Source organism: Hoplias malabaricus, chromosome 2, assembly GCF_029633855.1.
Source record: "Hoplias malabaricus isolate fHopMal1 chromosome 2, fHopMal1.hap1, whole genome shotgun sequence".
Classification (NCBI taxonomy): domain Eukaryota; kingdom Metazoa; phylum Chordata; class Actinopteri; order Characiformes; family Erythrinidae; genus Hoplias; species Hoplias malabaricus.
In genome coordinates, this window is record NC_089801.1 from 50,766,940 (window position 1) to 50,781,939 (window position 15,000).

Sequence of the window (15,000 nt, forward strand, 5' to 3'; positions counted from 1 at the left end):
GCCCGCGTGTGCGCGCTTCTATCTCTTTCTCTCTTGCTCGCTCTCTCTCGCTCTCTCCGTCTGCGTGTTCGCTTGTGCGCGTGCGTGCGTGTGTTTACGAGAGAGCCGCGCTCCACGTGCGTCGTTCCAGCGCTGGGCTCGCGCAGCGGCAGCAGCAGCAGCAGCGATGAGCGGCGCGCCGCCGCGGGATCCGTTCTACAGCTCTCCGTTTGGCCCGTTCTACCGTAGGCACGCGCCTTGCGCCGCGCAGCCCCAGTACCGCGTGCACGAGCTCAACAAGCGCCTGCAGTCCCGCACCGAGGCGAGTCTGAATCTGCTGCTTTATGCATTTATGTGTATTTTAATAAGAGATTTGTTTATAGAGGGTTTGGCAATTTTGAATGTACTGTCTTTGCTGTCGGTCTTGCTGCATGAAAATACACTCGTGTGAAGAAGTTATGATCCATTTTATATTTCCTGTCATACCTCCTTAAATTCAGATAAACAAAAATAGAAACTAGTTCACCAAAACTAAAAAGTTTGTAGACACCACTTAGGCACAGCTACTTTAAGGTGGACATAGATTCCGGGTCAGATGCGCTTGCAGGGTTCGCAGTCAGTGATCTACGTAGAAAAGCAGGAAACCAAATATGATGCTGTGAAGCAGCTGCACATGAGTCTACTGGTCTACTGTCACCGTGCTCGGTGCTAAGCGTGGGCTAGAGTGGTATAAATACACGCCATTCCAGCTTTGTTCTGTGGAGCAGTAAAACTGTGTAGTGATGGAATGCAATCTAATATATTTGAGAAAGCTGGCGTCTTTTGTGACTCTCAACTACCCTCAGCTATATCAGTACCTCAGTGACGTTAATGTGGACGTGCATTTGCATTCATTTTCCAATAGGATGTGTAAAGACAACGTAGAAGCAGAGTAAAAATATTTACCACCGTAGATGGAGGCAAAACTGACTAGGAATAACTGATGGCCTTTCAGAAGAAATGTTGTATGAGTGGGTGTCCCCAAACTTTTTAGGGGCCTATACTGTATTTCATTTGCCCAGGAGTGGGAATGCTAACGGTTCTTCAAGCCTTAATGGTTCTATATGGAGAACCGCCGAAGACAAGTTATTGTGATTTTAGATGGGCTTTGCCGTTGGGGTGAATTTAACCGCTAATGCCCTGGGCTCATGAGTGAACGATAACAAACGGTAGTTTCACACACACAATGAGAGAGATAGTGAGAGGCTGAGAGAGAGACAGAGTGAAAGAAAAAATGAGAAGATAGAGAGAAACAGAAAGAGACGCGAGTAAGAGAAAGAATGAGAGAGGGAAAGAAAATGTCAGTGAGACTGACACGAGAAACAAGGAAATGTGAGGGAGTAAGTACGAAAAAATAAGTCAAACTCTGTGTACAATATTATCATGATTCAAATCGCATTCACTATTTATGAGGCTATTCCCCACTTTATTTGCTAAATTGGTCAGATTTAACACTGCTGGTTGGCTAATGACTGGGATTGAACTGGCCCCAATTAAACAGGAAAAGCAGCTGACACTGCTGCATCGCTGTGGAGGAATTAGGTTTTGGATGTTTACTGCTATAAGGAGTTGGTAAAAGTGGGATTATATACCACAAGATACACTGTAAAAGAAAAAAAAACCTTATAAAAATTAGCAAAATGTCAACCAGACTTTCCAACAGTTTAGTGAATGAACGGCAAGAGCTGGCTATGCATACTGAACTTCCCAGTGTTGTATTCTAGTGATCAAATTAGTCTTAGTCTTGACACCGGTGTTCTGTGGAGTTGTGATGCTTTGTTAAAATGTGCTATCATAGTGTACATTTATAGAAATTTTATGCAGTGTATTACATACTTTCACTTTTTTCCCCTCTTTGCTTTCTCCCTCACATGTGCATCTTTGTTTCTTTTTCTTTTTTGTGTGTTATGTGTGGAACAAAAATATAATATAATAAAAATATATTCACAAAAAAATAGTGTACATTTATAGGTACAGCTGCCTATTTCCATAGGCTAAAAGCACTGTATCAAAACATTTAGGATCCCTGTATGATGTTAAAGATAAGATATTATTCTTGTATCAGCTTGTATCATAATGTACTGTTTTGAAACACTCAGGCAAATAACAGTAAGCTAACATTGTATAATGCACTGTAGGAAAACATGAAAAATTGTGGCTTTGAGTATGCACAGAGCTACTAGAAAGCACATATCGATAGGTAGTACAACGTTTCCAAACACCAGCCTGGAGAACATACATTAACCTCAGGCTCAACATCACTTCAGGCTGTTAGGTCTTGTCTAACTCTGTGTAAGGTGGACTCAGAAACTGTATACAAAGCCAACCGAATGCAGTGCCTCCATCAGATGTCCTTGGAAATAATTTTTTGTTCTGTCATCATTGAATATTAACAATATATGCTTATTGTTCACATTCTTTTTTGAATAGTCTTAACATTAATGATACATTAATGCATTTTCTACCATTGAGTTGTGCTGTTTGCAGTCGTTTAAATCTGCAAAACATGCAGATTTATTATTTGCATTTGTTGATCACCCTGAACTTCTAGGTACAACTTAAAAAAAAAAGAGAAAAAAAGGAACTTTCTGCTCTATGTAAATTTTTCCACATTATACAGCAGATGTTTTCCAGGCATCTGGAAAACAACCACAAGGTAAAATGTTTAATAGCTAAATTATATAAATAAAGAGTAATATTATTATTATTATTGTTTTTGGGTCAAAATATATTATAAACAATTATTTATTTTTTATTATAATGAATGTACAATGATCCAAAAATTAGTTTAGTACTTTTCCCATTTTTCTTTAACATTTGTATGTTCAGAAAAATTGTTAAAAACATCTGTGTTTAGGGTGGCATGGTGGCGCAGCAGGTAGTGTCACAGTCACACAGTTCCAGGGACCTGGAGGTTCTGGATTCAAGTCCCACTCTGGGTGACTGTGTGTGAGGAGTTTGGTGTGTTTTCCCCATGTTTGCGTGGGTGTCCTCTGGGTGCTCTGGTTTCCTCCCATGGTCCAAAAACACCATAGGTGTGAGTATGTGTGTCACCCTGTAAAGGACTGGCACCACTTCCAGATTCTGGGTAGGCTCTGGACCCACCGTGACCCTGAACTGGACAAGCAGTTACAGTGAATGAATGAATGAATATCTGTGTTTATTTGAATTCAGTCTCTGTCATTATTCACACTCAATATGTCATGTTCTTAGTCGTATCTTGGAATTGAAGGGTCCAGATCTAGGTCTGGAGTCTAACTGGATATGTTCCAGTCTCTGCCTTTTCTCAGACTCAGTGTGTCCTAGTCTAGGTCTTGACACAGTCTCAGTCTTGATTTAGACTCAATGTGGTCTGGATGCTGTCTTGACTACTACGCCAGTGTATATAGCACTTATAAGTACCTTCTAAATTGCTATAAAATAAAGGTAAGGTAAACTTAAGAATTAGTCAAATAATAATTAATTGAATGAAGGTCTTATTTTTGCCCTTTATTTCCTGTCAAAGGAGGATTTTATTGTTTGTGACGCAATATTTTTATGGTGCTTTACATTGTTCTTGAAAATTGTAAATATGATTTAAATATGCTGTATTAGCTGTTAAAGAATGACATTGATCACTGTGTAATTAGCTGTGGAGGGAATAAGTAGACCTGGGCGGAGAGATGTGTGACAATGTGTGTGTGTGGGGAGAGAGGTTATAGGAGTTGGGGGTGGGTATGTGTGTGTGTGTGTGTGTGTGGTGGAGGGTTGAATCAGTGGGTGTGCTTGTGCTCAGACATGTGCAAAACACAGAGACCACCCTCCATATACTTGATGTCCATTGAAGAAAAACATTAAATACAGATTGTTTCTTAGGAGAGAAATCAGAATGCATATTTAATAAAAAATCACACAGAAGCGGTAACACCTGCATATGACATCCACCCTTCCCTTACATTCAGTAGACTTGCTTTCAGTCTTCCACTCCTCCGAAGTTCAGTCATAGACAACTGCTGTGTCTGAAATTGTGCTCTATTCACTATATAATGCCTTATTCTGAAAACACTGGACAAATTTCAGTGCACTCAAACAATCCCACAATGCAACGCAAAAACTAGTGTAGAACCCAAGGACAATAGCTGATATTAGCAGATAGCAGAGACCCATAATGCACTGCGCTGTTTGGTAAAATACCCCATAAAATTAGGTCCGAAATCACTCACTACCCTCCTGAATTCAGTTCCCTATAATAGTGGACTACATAGTAAGTAATATAGTGAGTAGGGAGCCATTCAAAACACGGGGATTTGTTGCATTATCTGTTTTTCAAAGTCCCTGTAATCACAGAACCATTTAATATTGCTTTAATAATCTCATTCTTCTTGTCCTTTCAGACCCATTATGTTGATTTATCACAGTGGATGGTTGGACAGATACACTAGTGAATGTCTTCTGATTTGAAGCATGAGTGTAGTTTATCTGATGATGACATTTTCTGTGATTTACCAAGTCTTAAATCTAATGTCATGAAATGTAACTAAATTTAACTAAAAAAACTAGTAAATTTCACTGGAGATTAAACAACTGGAGGTTGATCTTTGACTTCTACACAGAATGTATCAGCATGTGTGATAATTCAGGATGAAGTATTTTTGCCATTTGTCTGTGTATTGTGTATTTGTTAAGATGTGCCGTGTAAACTCTTCTTTTGTGTGTGTGTGTGTGTGTTGTATCCTGTAGGATTGTGATATTCTATGGTGGGATGCATTCTGCACTGAGTTTTTTGAGGAAGATGCAACACTAACACTCTCATTCTGTCTGGAGGAGGGACCAAAGACATATAGTGAGTATTTTGTGTTTGTGTGTGTGTTTGGTATTATTTGCTCCTGGGCTCCCCCTACAGTTGCTGAGTGTAATTCACTTTTACAGCACTGCAATGTGCTGAGCCCAGATTAGCAACAACAGAGGCTTCACTCTCACTATTACAGGTCAGTGAAACATTGCAATGATCTTGAAGCTGTTATTTTAAGGTAAAAATACTACCACCTTTAAATGTTCCTTTAAATCTGTCAACTCATTTTCATATTTTTCTTACAACCATTATCATTATGTGACAAAAGTGGCTCAGAGAGAACAACACAGATTTTTGAAATTGTTATGTCAGGTCTGCCACAGAACAAACCAGATTTAGCGATGCATTTACGTCACACACACTGCATTCCAGCGCATTCAGCCTCTAAATCCTTGCTGGGATTTGCATAGTTTCTCAGGGAGGTGTTTGTACTGAAAGAGTTTACATGTCTCAGTGATGAATTTCCTGCATCCAGACCGCATTCAGATTATTACAGGACATGCAAGTTCTCTGTAACAGCCTCCAGCGCCTCCTAGCCTTGCCTTGCCTCGCCAGCATTCTCACTTCTGGAAGCATTGGGCTCTCCAGATCCACACGGGTAGCCGCTTCTCAGCTCTTATTTGCTGCAGGGACGTTCAAACCCGGCCTACCCTCAGGGTTTTTATTCTACTGAGGTTCTTGCTAGCAGTATTGCTTCTCTACTAACACTATGGTGATGCCACTATCCAACATGTTGCATTTTCACCCACATTAGTGTTTCTGAGCAGGCAGCAGAAATGGGGATTTTGAAGCTTTTAAATTCTATTTAGATACATTACTATAAAATACATATTGAATATCACATGGGAAACTTAACATACATTTTTATGTCTAAACACATCCTTAAATAAGTGCATTCGAATGTTTTAAGGGAAGACTGGATTGTGTTTTTACCTTAAATTTGTGACTTCAAAATCATTGTGATTCTTCACTGACATGTAAGAGAGCTTCTGGTCTCTGCAACGCAGAAACTGTACCTTGACGCTACTAGAGGAGGGTAGGTAACCACTGTGTGCCATTCAGTAACTTTGAGACATATTGGACTGAATTATCCAGAAATAAGCATTCAGCATCAGTACCTGACCTCCCCTGTGTTTTTGGAGCAGTCAACCTCTTATCTGATTTTTCTTATGAACCTAAAGTCATTTACTGGTCAGTAATTTGTTGGGTGTCTCTAAATTGAGCATACACTATATGGCCAAAGCTTTTTGGACACTTCCTCGCCCAACATGAGTCTTGCATTCAGGCCAGGAACATTAGAGAGGGCCTGTAAGAAAGCTGATGATCAGTTCTGGATCACACTACTCCAGTTCATCATAAATCTATCAGATTCAGCAAAGTCACTCCAGGAACAAAACCCTGCTCCTAAGCACAAACTGAGGACTGTATCCCTCTAGATATGGCATAACATGGCATTGAGCATGTTATATTTTGGCTCATGTTCAGCTGCTTCCGAGCCTCCCATTTCATTTCATATATTTCTATGGATATTACCCAAGCTGAGCAAAATGTAACACCAGTGTCCACAGTGTGGGAACTTTCACTGAGTGTGGTGTCAGACACATAGTTAAGAAATCAGAGTCTGTCTTTTTTAATACTTTGTGAATAATCTGGTAAATTCTGAAGTTTTCTAATGATCATTTGATTAGCAGGTGTTTAAACATGCTTATTGTTTAAAACACAAACAATTTAATTATTTAAATGCAGTGTAGATGATCCTGGAGAACTCTGGTGCTTTTAAGGTGGGAGGGTATGTTTGAGTAAGAAACCGACTGCAGCTTGTTCATGTTAACTTGCCTGTAAATGCTTATTGACTGTTTGAATTACAACAGAAACTCAGTTAACTGGAGTGGTTTAGTATTGTGGCTCTTTCTGTATGTGAATACTGTTATGCAGGTAGCTGTCTCCTGAATTTGAAGTCAGTTTCTCCTTAAGTAATGTGTAAAAGCAAAAATAGTTCAATATTACCCAGCTATAGAGCAACATCCTCACCTCTTTTCATGCCTTTCAATGCTCAATAGTCTCTCCAACGTCCAAACATCTCCAAATGCTGTTTCTCAGCCGTAGAACAGAGAGAGAGTAATGCCTGAGCCAGTTCAGACTGAGACACTTTATTTGTTTCCCATTTATTGAGCCAGAGTTTTGTACAAACACTGATCATTTTTTCCAGAGCATAAACAGATCGGAGAGCTAACAAATGGTGAGGACGTATTCTCTGAATTTTGTAAAATGTGTATTGGATTAAAATCAAGGCCTTTAAGACTGCAGATTGACAACAAAACAATTTGATTAAATTCATAAGTTAAAATTGCTGTGCTGCTGCGTTAGACTGTAATGTTGTAGCGAATCAAAACAGATTGGAAATGACAATTAATTTGCTACCATACTGAAATCAGCTTGACTGCATGCCTAAACAATGTATAACCAATCTTATTTCTTAACAGCGAGACTTTTCTACTGCATGCAAAATAAATATCACTGGAATGAAGTAACACACTCTGCAGTTAGATATTTGGACAGCAACTGAGCTGTGCACTGCAGTTTCTCATTAGGTTGAATGGGATTTCTGCCACCATTCCATCATTCTGTAAAGCCTGTAGCAACCTGGCAACAGTTGCTATGAAAGAATGTGTTTGTGGGCGGAGCATTGATCTGCCAATTAATTATTAATCAAATAAAATAGTACGAGGTCTTGTGTGTGTGTGTGTGTTAGAAAGATAGAGAGAGAGAGAAATAAATGAAGCCCGATGCTTCATGAAGGCAGATATACAGTAACTATACCCTCTATCTCTCTCCCTTTTTTGCACTCTCTCTCTCACTTGCCTCCCTCTCTTCATCAGTTCAGTTCAAAGTAGCTTCATTGGGCTGCCCATCTCTCTCTTTGTGTGTGTGTGTGTGTGTGAGAGAGAGAGAGAGAGAGAGAAAGAAAAATAGAAACCCCAAGTCCTCATAAAGACAGATTTACATAACTACTGTGTGTCTTCTCTCTTTCTCTACTTCCACTGGCACTGGGCTCTCTCTCTCTCTCTCGTTTAATTAAAATATTATGTGATCAGTTTTTTGTTGGAGTCTTAGTCCACAGTTGGGTATGTTGTTGGTTTAAAATTCACTGTGTGCCGAATGACAGAGATGTTTACCAACACTGTCATCATCATGCCTTCATCATAATGCCATTCACAAATCCACAGAGACAGAGAGAGGAAGGCAAAAGGAGAGCAAACGAGAGAGAGAGAGAGAGAGAGATGCAAGATAGAGATATAGTGAGTCAGAGGAGAAAAGAGAGGGGAGATTGAGCAAGGCAGAGAATGTGGTAGGCAGAGAGAAAGAGAAAGAAGCGTAGAGTGAGGGAGAGAGACAGACAAAGAGCTAAGGAAAAAACTAGAAAAATACACAAAGCAAATTTTTGTGTGAGAACAATGAAGGAGAGAGCTATAAAGAGAATGTGTGATTAGAAAGGCCAGAGCAGTAGAAAAAAAATCAGAAATCAAGGGATAGAGGAAAAAAGAGTGAGAAAGAAAAGGATGGTCAGCGAGAAATGGGGTGAAAGAAGGATGGAAAGTGATAAAGAGCGATAAAAGTGTAAGAGGGAGGGGAAAAAATGTAGAGAGAGCGAGAGGTGGAGGGGGGGTCTTGATTTTGCTCGATTCTCTTTCTGAATGTATGTGGCGAGTTTTGATTGACAGCTATGGGGTGTTTAAATAAACATGCTGCTTCAGACTTCACACACATCTACTGCCGAATGACAACTTCAGAACACCAACAGTAGTGAATGTGTGTGTGTGTGTGTGTGTGTGTGTGTGTGTGTGTGTGTGTGTGTGTGTGTATGTGTGTGTGTGTGTGCGTGTCTGTCTGCTCATGCAGTCTGTTGGACGTAATGCCTCTGGCTCTATTCACTGGGCTGTTTGTTTCTAATTCTAAGGGGACCACCAACGTGGCTGGACTTACAGGCCCAATCATGTTATATGAAAATATAAACAAACAAGTGTTTTTTGTTTTCATTTTTGTTAATAGTTTCTGTTGATTAACTGAAAGGGTGGGTGACTACATTAAACATAGCATCACAATACACAATAAATGAATATACTGTAATACAATTTTTCTTCGGTTTTGCAAACAAGAACAAAATACAACTAAATGTACCCTCTTTCAATCTCGCTCTTTCAATCTATCTCTCTCTCTCTCTCTCTCTCTCTCTCTCTCTCTCTCTCTCTCTCTCTCTCTCTCCCCAGCAATCGGACGAGCACTCATCCCCCGTTTCTTCAGCACCCTATTTGAAGGAGGAGTGTACGAGTTGTTCTTCGAGTTGAAACACACAAAAGAGTCGTTCAACAGCTCCACAATCACTTTAGACTGCCACCAGTGCACCATGATAACGCAGCATGGCAAACCTACATTTGCCAAGGTACACACACAAACACACACACACACAAAATTATATACTCATTCAAACGTATTTTTTATTTGTATATTCCCACAATGGCAGAATATCACTGACAAAAAAGTTGTTAAATATTAACTTAAACTTATCCTGTATGGGTGCCATTTTGAAGATATGTTTCTTACATTTTTGGTCAGGAACAATGTGTACTACATGTATATATGTACTTATATATAAAAAATATTAGGTCCTGTCCACATTTTACAAATATATTTATGGCCATATGGCCAAATTACATCAAAAATGCTGTAGAATAAAATATTTTCCTTAAGTTAAACAGAAAGCTAATGATATATAGTTTTTCTTCTGTTGTGTTCCAAAACTGGTGATGTAGAATGACCTGTATGTGTTACTGTGGGCCATATGTCTGAAAACATTGTTTGTGTTGGATAATAATGTATTTCCATAGTGACTTTCCATGGCACGGATGGCACAGAATAAATCTCACACACACACACACACACAGTAATGATACGGTATCCTCTTATATATTGTTTCAAAATATGTCAAAAAAATGGGAGATTTTGCCCCAAAAGTGACAGTATGCAAAGTATACTTAATATTTTTCTAAGTCAGACTCCACATCTTACATCTACCTAAACCTATAACCAAAATAAACAGAAATATAACCAGTTTTAAACAGAAATATGTAGCTTTTGTAAAAAGCAGTTTACAAAGTGGGCACTATTTTATAGGTATTAATTTTTCTTGGTGTTTGTCCTGAAAATATACAAAAATAATTTTGTCCTGAAAATGCATAAAAACAAACACAGATACACACAGGCCAACTATCAACAGTGTGCAACTCTGTGAGGCTTTTGTTAACCACATTTCCATGTATGCGCACATACTCACATTTTCACATATTCTCTCTCATTTTTCTCAGCACACTGATATATTCACATATTCTCTTGCTCTCTCTCAAGCCCTCACTCTCTCTCATCCTCACACACACACACACACACACACACACACACACACACACACAGTGTACTGTGCGTTTTTAGCTCCCTCATTGTGAGCAGGAATGTGTTCCTCCTCATTGTGAATTCAGGGCTGAGCTGCACAAAACAAAAAAGGAAAATATAGCCCCCCTTCCCTCTTTCTCTACCCACCTCTCCCTCTCCTGCTAGTTCTCTCTCCTCTCTCTCTCTCTCTCTCTCTCTCTCACACACACACACACACACACACACACACACACACACACACACACACACACAGACACATACACACACCCTTCAGTGTCTTCTCTTCTTTATCTCTTATATAAAAATGAGAACAGCCGGTAGGTTAAAGTGTAAAATCACGTTAGCATGTGTTACTGTAAAATGTTTAATGAGTAAGGGTGCTGAAGTAAATAGCAGGACACTGTATACTACTATTATGTGCAGTAAATATGCAATATATATGTGTCATTTATTCAGTGTCATCAGGGCCACGGATAGTCACTTTAAAAGAAATGCCTCATCCAAACATGCTAACATCAAATAAAAGCTGTCATAGTTGTGGTAGAATACTACCACATTACTATTACAAGTCCAACACCACAACCAACTATGCTAGAAATTTTGATGTACTAGTGAATTGCAAACCTTCTCCAATCAGTAAGCATTAGACAAAATTATCTCAGTCAAAGGAACTCTTCATCAACCATGCTAATGATGAATAAGAATGTGTAGGGACAGGACTTGTGACAAATTATCTGCACTGTTACACGACAGGTCTAATTACAATATATTAGAAAAATGAAGTGCCCTGAAAGTGATAGAAAACATTCTAGAGGTCAGTTAGCATGACACAGTATGCACTCATTCTAACTGGTCAATAGCATTTATTTTTAGCAACTTCTACATTTTCACCTAAAGTATTTCTGTAAATGTTGGATTGTGTACGTTTGAGTGTTCCAATCAGCTTTTTAAAGATGTTGTAATTACTGACAGTTTAGAATCAGCCAGCTAGAAAAACAGACCTTGTACAATTTTTAACATTATATGTGGTTTATGTTAACTTACCCAAGCTAATGTGTTGGGGATAATCCCAAAAATAAACCTAATGAAAATTTGTCAAATTAACCTTTTATGTCTTCAAGACTAGCATTAAATTAGCTCAAAATAATGTAGTACTTTTGACAATTATTTTTATACTACTTGTGTCATTTTTTATATTTATTATTTTAGCCTGTACTGAAGTATTTTATAAGAAAAATAGAAGTCAGTAAGATTTAAAACTCTTGGTGAGGGTTTAAGCTTCATGGCTTAAAAATGAAACTGCCTCAGAGAAACATTCAGCCTCCCAGACTTATCGTAGTGCAGCACAGCTGGGGATAGACTTCTATAAAAGGCATTCATATAGGATGGTAGGCTTTAAAGTATTATATTCATGTATCCATATATACTAATGCTAATGTCTCTGACATAGAGCCATGCCCAACTTTATGCTTTAGTAAATTGACATTTGTGAATTAGATATTGATTAGCACAAACTTAGACTCCCCCTCTCTCTTTATACATATATATATATATATATATATATATATATATATATATATATATATATATATATAATAGTCTGCTCTGTATGTGTGTGTGTGTGTGTGTGGAGGCATTGATTAGAGCGTGTCTGCTGGGATTACATCTCTCCTGTTGCCATGCCAACCTCGCAGTTACCCTCCGTTCCTCCGGCAGCAGAATGTTGGGGTTCAGAGTTCCAAACAGAGAATCCTCTTCTGAAATTGCCGGTTTAATGAGTAAATCATTTCACTTGAAAAACAGCTACATTTCTATAAATAGAAAAACAACATATGATTTAAAGTTGTGCTCACTAAACAACCCCACCCCCCGACCACCATCACCTTTTTTTTTTTTTTTTTTAGGCTTAAGCCTCGCTTCAAAGAACAGATTACTTAATGCTTGCTCCATGAGAGTTTTCAATATATTATAAAATCCTTTTTAACAGTCCATAGTGCCTGTTTTCATTCTGAACATTTTCAACCTGAATTCATTCTCAAGTAAATACAGAATACAGTTTTGCAGAAAACAAAAACAAAGTTCAGTATAAAACTCTGTGGGGACATCAAACACTAATTTATTTTATTTTAATCAAAATGGCAAAAAAGAAGTACTAGATTTTTAAGTTATATTTCTGAGAAAATATATTAATTAATAAGGTAAGTCACTAGTATTAGGAAAAGCAAATGGGAAAAACCCAGAGACACAGAGAAAATGGAACTCCTAACAACCACTAAAACATAATGTATAGAGTATTCATAGCATTCATTTCTCAAAGCTACACACTCAGTAATGTAGAGGTACATTACTGTCACTAAAGGTACAAAGGGTGTAAATGTACCTATATAGGGACAACAATGGTCTTAGAGTCCAGTTGTGTTCCCTGAAGGTACATTACATTCTCTTCTCCAGAAGGAGAGGTGAATATTTGTAAGATTTCTTTATAGAACTGTATAAAATACAGAACATAATATAAGTCCTGGAGATGAAATAGGGCATATGAAATCAACACAATTTTAAAATTTACAATTATACTAGAATAAGATACAATTATGTTTCCTAATAAAAAGGTACAGAATGTGTACCCTTGAGGGTACCACCACAGAGACAGGAAAAGGTACCATCACAAGGACACTGTTTGTATCAGTGTTGGAGAAAACCAAGCTCTTGCTTCAAAAAATGAAAAAATGTTCTGAATTTAAAAAATAGACAAAACACCAAATGGGCAAATAATGTAAATAAATATGCTATTTATTTGTAAAATAGAATATTTTTGTAAAATATAGGACCAATTCTGTTTGTGTAAATATTGTGCCCTTTAATATATTCTGTAGGCTTTTCTGAATGTGGTATGCATGTTAAGCCGGTTTCAGATCTAGCCCACAACTGATTTGCATGGTTCATAATTATTCTGAATTGAAAATTCTTCATTTAAAACAAAGACTTGTACCAAGCATTGGCTTGTACACTGATATATACACATTAACTGTCTGTTTTACACTGAACAATCACTAGATTAGAAACGCCTTCCTTTGTACCTGCACTCATTGCCCATTTTATGAGCTCCACTGACCATAAAGGAGCACTTTGTACTTCTACAATTACAGACTGTAGTTAGCCTGTTTCTCTGCACTCTCCAATTCACCCTGCTCATCAATGTTCAGGACCCCACAGAGCAGGTATGATTTGGGTGGTAGATCATTCTCAGCACTGCACTGACACTGACGTAGTAGTGTTGTGTTAGTTTGTGTTGCGCTGGTATGAGTGGATCAGACACAGCAGTGCTGCTCATTTTTTTAAACAGAGTTCCACTCACTGTCCACTCTTTTAGACATATTCTTGGTCTATATTGTGGAACAGTAGCTCATCTGTTGCTGCGCAGTTTGTGTTGATTGTCCTCTAGTCCTTCATCAGTGGACACAGGATGCTGTTGGCTAGATATTTTTGGTTTGTGGACTCAGTCCAGCAGTGACACTCCAGCATCACTGCTGTATCTGATCCACTCTTACCAGCTCAACACACAATAACTACACCAACACGTCAGTGTCACTGCAGCACTGAGAATGAGCTACCACTGAAATCATACTTGCTCTGTGTTGGTCTTCTAGGGGTCCTGACCATTGAAGATCAGGGTGAAATGGCATTAAGAAAGTATGCAGAGAAACAAGTGGACTACAGTCTGTGATTGTAGAAATACAAGGTGCTCCTGTTTGGTCAGTGGAGCTGGTAAAATGGACAGTGAGTGCAGATTCAAGGTAGGTTTTCTTAATCCAGTGACTTTTCACTGTACAAGATACATAAACCACTCCACGACTTACCTTATACTTTCACAGTTGACTACTTTGGGTGGTGGGTCATCCAATTCAGACCATATATGAAGGATTACGAGGATGGCTAACATAAAACATACAGCGATAATTTCCAGTTAAACCTACAGGGTAGTTATTTCTGATAAAATGCCAGGATGTAAATATCAGGCAACTTTGATTTTCCATTGTCACATAGGGTCCACTTAGAGAAATCATTCCCATGACATTATGATTATCTGTATGCATTGATAAATGAATTAACCTTATTTTTTTTATGTAAGCAGTTCAATCTTTAAGGTATAGACAGCATCCTCCAGGGTGGTTTCATGTGACATGTTTTGTTAAAATGAAGGTTGCAAACTGATTTTACAATCATGGTAATAGAAATAAGTGGTTACAACCTGCAACAAGCTGCAACAAGCTGAAAAATCCATTTCAGTTTTAACATCAGTTTTTTGGTGCAGTTTTGAGGAAACTGATTAAACTTTGAGTTGCTTCTAGTTTCTTTCAACCTTCTTAAGAATTTTGTCATCTAGGATTGGTTGTCTTTCCTGAGGATTTCTATCCGAATGTAAAATTTCCACTGTTGAATGATAATAATGCATCACAATCATTACAAAAAGAGTAGGGCTTCTTTAGAGCAGAATGAAATTGGACGTCTTTTAACATCTTTCTTGCCTTGTTACACTTTTTCCTGTGCTTGTTCTGCAGGTGTGTACAGAAGGCCGTCTGATTTTGGTGTTCACCTTCGATGACCTCATGAGAATTAAGACATGGCACTTCACCATATCGCACTACAGTGAGCTCATACCGCGTAGCGTGCTGGCTGTTCACGTGAGTCCAATATTGTTTGCATGA

The 15,000-nt window shown here is 38.3% G+C and overlaps 1 protein-coding gene across 2 annotated transcripts in view; it reads left to right on the forward strand.

Moving 5' to 3' along the window:
* The first annotated feature begins 36 nt into the window (after nt 1-36).
* ldb2b (LIM domain binding 2b) overlaps nt 37-15,000 on the forward strand; it is a 23,025-nt gene continuing 8,061 nt past the window's right edge. For both annotated transcript variants that reach the window (XM_066660139.1, XM_066660140.1), the window contains exons 1-4: nt 37-301; nt 4,738-4,840; nt 9,118-9,290; nt 14,854-14,976. In XM_066660139.1, the coding sequence (XP_066516236.1) occupies nt 167-301; nt 4,738-4,840; nt 9,118-9,290; nt 14,854-14,976 (534 nt within the window). In that variant the 5' untranslated portion in view covers nt 37-166. The remainder of the gene's footprint in view (nt 302-4,737; nt 4,841-9,117; nt 9,291-14,853; nt 14,977-15,000) is intronic.